At 41.0% G+C, this 4,409-nt stretch overlaps 1 protein-coding gene across 1 annotated transcript; it reads left to right on the forward strand.

Annotated features, from left to right (window-relative positions):
* The first annotated feature begins 1,172 nt into the window (after positions 1-1,172).
* Positions 1,173-2,240, forward strand: LOC145059580 (uncharacterized). Its single transcript, XM_079007410.1, has 2 exons — positions 1,173-1,721; positions 1,818-2,240. Exons 1-2 carry the CDS (start codon positions 1,173-1,175, stop codon positions 2,238-2,240), a joined length of 972 nt encoding a protein of 323 aa, XP_078863536.1.
* Positions 2,241-4,409: the final 2,169 nt, after the last annotated feature.

Below are 4,409 nucleotides of genomic sequence, written 5' to 3' on the forward strand. Positions count from 1 at the left end.
ATTACAGTACATTACTATACTATTACATAGATAAGTTTACGTTGTCACGTTTACATAAGTACAATTACATGATCGCACTTACACGAGTACACTTACATATACATAGAACAGATGTCACTAGGTGCTAAAGCATGGACCCAATTCAGGATCTAACTATACTAATGAATCATAACGTAATTGTGATAGTTATATCGAGTATACATGATCATAGTAATGTGGATGCTCACGGCTTGTAGATATGCAGGGGTCGTGGGTAGATCCCAAAATCCCTTTGATATGGGAGCGTACAGCCTGGGATCTAGACATCACATTATACCTTATCCCTCAAATAAGGCAGCGGAGTACCGATGTAGTTATTTATTACAAATACTACAGTACTTACACGATTACCATAGACTTAAGGAAATTGGTATGATTGTAGTTCGACACTACACCATAGTACTATTTCGTTTTCCCATTTACATTCACTTCGTGAACATTCACACGACGCACAGAAATGTAGAAACTATATTTTTGGTTAATAATAGTCATACCTGGGAAAATACATACTCTTACAAGAGACACACGCACAGACACTAGATGCCTTGGTAGAAGGCTACATTTAGAGCAGCTAGGTCTTGGTAGAAGACTACCTTGAGAACAGTTAAGTCTTGGTAGAAGACTCCTTTTGTTACTAATAGGAATCATAGGGATTTCTAGGGCTATTCAAACGTTTACAGTGGTTTTACAAACATTTTCATACCTACAGTTCATTTACATTTTCAATACTTACAATTCCTATACATACAAATATTTATATTTCAAATACGTACAAGTAATTTCATACAAATTAAGACACTAAAATACTTATGATCTCACCAGCTTCAAAGCTGATACTCGCTTTCAAAATTACTTGTATCCTCAGGTCATCATAGACAGGTACAGATGCAAGGATTTGGGAAGATGGAGCTCGTTGAAGACTCATCTTTCATTTTGATTTATGCTTTAGTGTTTATGAAAATTTGACAGAACACATTTGTATAATAATTATATTATTAATGCAATGGATGATGTTGTTGCTTGTTTACTACTTTACTTTGTTGTGATACTGTACATGACGTTTTCCGCCCCATAACATTTCCGCCATTCAATGGTTTTGGGGTGTGTCAGAGGCCTGGGAGGCATTGAAAACAATGTTCATGGGAGCAGATAGAGTAAAGACTGCAAGGATTCAGATTTTGAAAACAGAATTCGAGGCACCGAATATGAAAGAGACAGAGGGTGTTGATGAGTTTGCTGCAAAGGTGATCAATATTGTAACCACTATGCGTACTTTGGGAGACACGGTAGAAGAATCCTACGTGTTGAAGAAGCTACTAAGGGCTGTGCCATCTAAGTTTCTCCAAATTGCTTCAACAATTGAACAATTTGGGGACTTAGAGACAATGAAATTAGAGGAAGTAATTGGGAGACTGAAGGCCCATGAAGAAAGAATGAAGGGACATGGGGAGAATGATGAAAAGAAGCTGCTACTAACTCACCAAGAGTGGTCAGAAAGGAAAAAGAAGAAGACTGAGGGAGATTCCAAATCTAAGTCAAATCGAGGAGGATTTGGAAACTCACGAGCACGAGGCAGAGGAAGAGGCAGAGGTAATGGTGGCCGTGGCACTCGTGGGAGAGGAGGATCACACTACCAGAAAAATGGAGGTCGTGGCTCGACTAGTAACCAAGACAAGAGTAAGGTCCAATGCTATAATTGTCAGGAGCATGGTCACTATGCAACAGAATGCTCGAATCCAAGACGTGAGAGAAATGTTGAAAACAACTTGATAAAATAGGACAACGAGCCTGCACTTCTATTGTCATCCTTTGAGCACAAAGAAGAAAGGGGTGAAGTATTTCTGAATGAAGAAAATGTGAATCCGAAATTGAAGACAGGAGGTGGAGAAACAAGCCAGTCAAAAGTATGGTATCTCGACATCGGCGCAAGCAATCACATGACCGGTGACAAAGAGAAATTTCGTGATCTGAACAGGGAGGTGCAAGGATACGTAAGATTTGGAAATGATGCCAAAGTCAGAATAGAAGGAAAGGGATCAATAATCTTCCAGTGCAAAAACAGAGAGCAACGCAAGCTCCAAGAAGTGTATTACATACCCGACTTGTGTAGCAACATTATAAGCCTTGGCCAACTATCGGAGAGTGGAGATAAAATCAAAATAAAAGAGCCATTTTTGTGGATACATGACAAGGCTGGATGATTATTGATGAAAGTCTAGAGGTCTCCAAACCGCCTCTACAAAATAGAACTCGAAGAAGTCAATTCAAGGTGCTTGGCAGTCGAAATTAGTGACCCAACATGGTTGTGGCATACAAGGTTAGGTCATGTGAACTTTACCTCATTAAAAGCAATGTCTAAAAAGACTCTAATTGAAGGAATACCAAAAGCGGTGGTTCCATCTAATCCATGTGAAGGGTGTCTCATAGGGAAGTAAACCCGGCATCCATTCCCAACAAGTACAAGCTTCAGGGAAAAGAGAAGGTTAGAGCTTGTCCATGGAGATCTGTGTGGACCAGTTTCACCACCAACACCTGCAGGCAATAAGTATTTTATGCTTTTCGTAGATGACTTCAGCAGGGTCATGTGGGTGTACCTACTGAAATCAAAAGAAGATGCATTTCAAATGTTCAAGAATTTTAGAGCAAAAGTTGAAATAGAAACAGGAGAGAGAATGAAGGTGCTTAGAACAGACCGAGGAGGGGAGTTCCTCTCCAACCAATTCATCACGTACTGCGAAGAAGCAGGACTAGATCGACACTTTACTTCACCTTACTCTCCACAACAGAATGGTGTTGTGGAGAGACGAAACAGAACAGTGCTTGAGATGGTTAGAAGCTCCTTGAAGACGATGAGTGTCCCAGATGTGTTGTGGGGAGAAGCTGTGAGTCATGCAGTCTACATCTTAAACAGAATAAGCACAAAAGCTCTAAAGGACACCACGCCTTATGAGATGTGGACCGGTCGAATGCCACATGTGGGTCACATAAGGGTGTTTGGATGTACTGCGCACATGAAAATAGCTAAGAGTCATTTGAAGAAACTGGATGATAGAAGAAAGCAAGTCGTGTATCTTGGAACTAAAAAGGGATCAAAGGCTCATCGTCTTTTGGATCCTGACACAGGAATGATATATGTAAGCAGAGATGTAGTGTTTGAAGAAAATAAAATGTGGGCATGGGAGAAGTCAACCAAGATTAAGTCGATACCAGGTATGAGCTTTACAGTCGAAGGTTTTAGTTTGGAAGAAATTCAAGGCGATGATCTGGACTCAGAGTCACATACTCCCCAACATGAAATCGGGTCTCCACGATTTGAGTCCGACTCGTCATATGGTGATAATGATTGGGTCGTAGGAGGTGAGCCCAACAGTTCTCCATTGGACTCCCATGGAAGCCCACACAGCATACCCATAAATCAGTCGGGTACGCCCAATTTACCCACCTCACACGAGTCACCTGCTACACCGAGTGCGCTAGTCGGAACGCCAAGCACGACTTCAAGCTCCACAGGAGGAGGAGCCCCAAAACGATACCGACTTCTCACAGATCTGTACGATCAAACAGAAGAAATTGAACTCCCTAAAGAACTGTTAATGGTCCAAGATAAAGAAGAACCTAACTCGAGAAGCAAAAGAAAAGACTGAATGGGTCAATGCAATGAAAGAAGAGTTGACCTCAATCGAAAGGAATAACACTTGGGAGCTGGTTAATCTTCCAAAAGGACGAAAAGCAATTGGGTTAAAGTGGGTCTACAAGGTGAAAAGAGACCCTAATGGGAAAATTATGAAGTATAAGGCGAGAAATGTGGCAAAAGGCTATGTGCAGAAACTGGGGGTCGATTATGATGAAGTTTTTGCTCCAGTGGCAAGAATTGAGACGATTCGAGTAATCTTAGCCCTTGCAGGTTCGAGCGGATGGAGGGTACATCACTTGGATGTGAAATCGGCTTTCCTAAATGGAAGACTAGAAGATGAAGTGTATTTAAAGCAACCTGAAGGCTTTGAAAGAAGAAACGAAGAAGGCAAAGTCTACAAACTTTCAAAGGCTCTGTATAGACTAAGACAAACACCCAGAGCCTGGAATGCTTGTCTAGACCAATACTTACAGAAACTGGGATTTATGAGATGTTCTCTAGTACTCAATTTACACAAGAAAGAAGCAAGGGAGGATCTTGATAATAGGTGTTTATGTTGATGATTTGTTGGTCCACTGGTAGCTGCCCTGATGATGTGAAAGAATTCAAGCAGGAGATGAGAGCAAAATTCGAAATGAGTGATCTTGGATTGCTAACATACTACCTTGGAATTGAAGTCAGTCAACATGATGCTGGAATAACACTCAAACAAGAAGCCTACGCTAAGAACATCCTA

The sequence above is a fragment of the Lactuca serriola genome, chromosome 6 (assembly GCF_051521515.1).
Source record: "Lactuca serriola cultivar US96UC23 chromosome 6, Lser_US96UC23_V15, whole genome shotgun sequence".
NCBI lineage: Eukaryota > Viridiplantae > Streptophyta > Magnoliopsida > Asterales > Asteraceae > Lactuca > Lactuca serriola.

Excerpts from the sequence above, each read along its gene's own strand:
- LOC145059580 (XM_079007410.1), top strand. The coding sequence starts at position 1,173 with ATGTTCATGGGAGCAGATAGAGTAAAGACTGCAAGGATTCAGATTTTG. Across the intron at positions 1,722-1,817 it reads GTAACCAAGACAAGAGTAAG|GACAACGAGCCTGCACTTCT; the intron begins GTCCAATGCTAT and ends TTGATAAAATAG.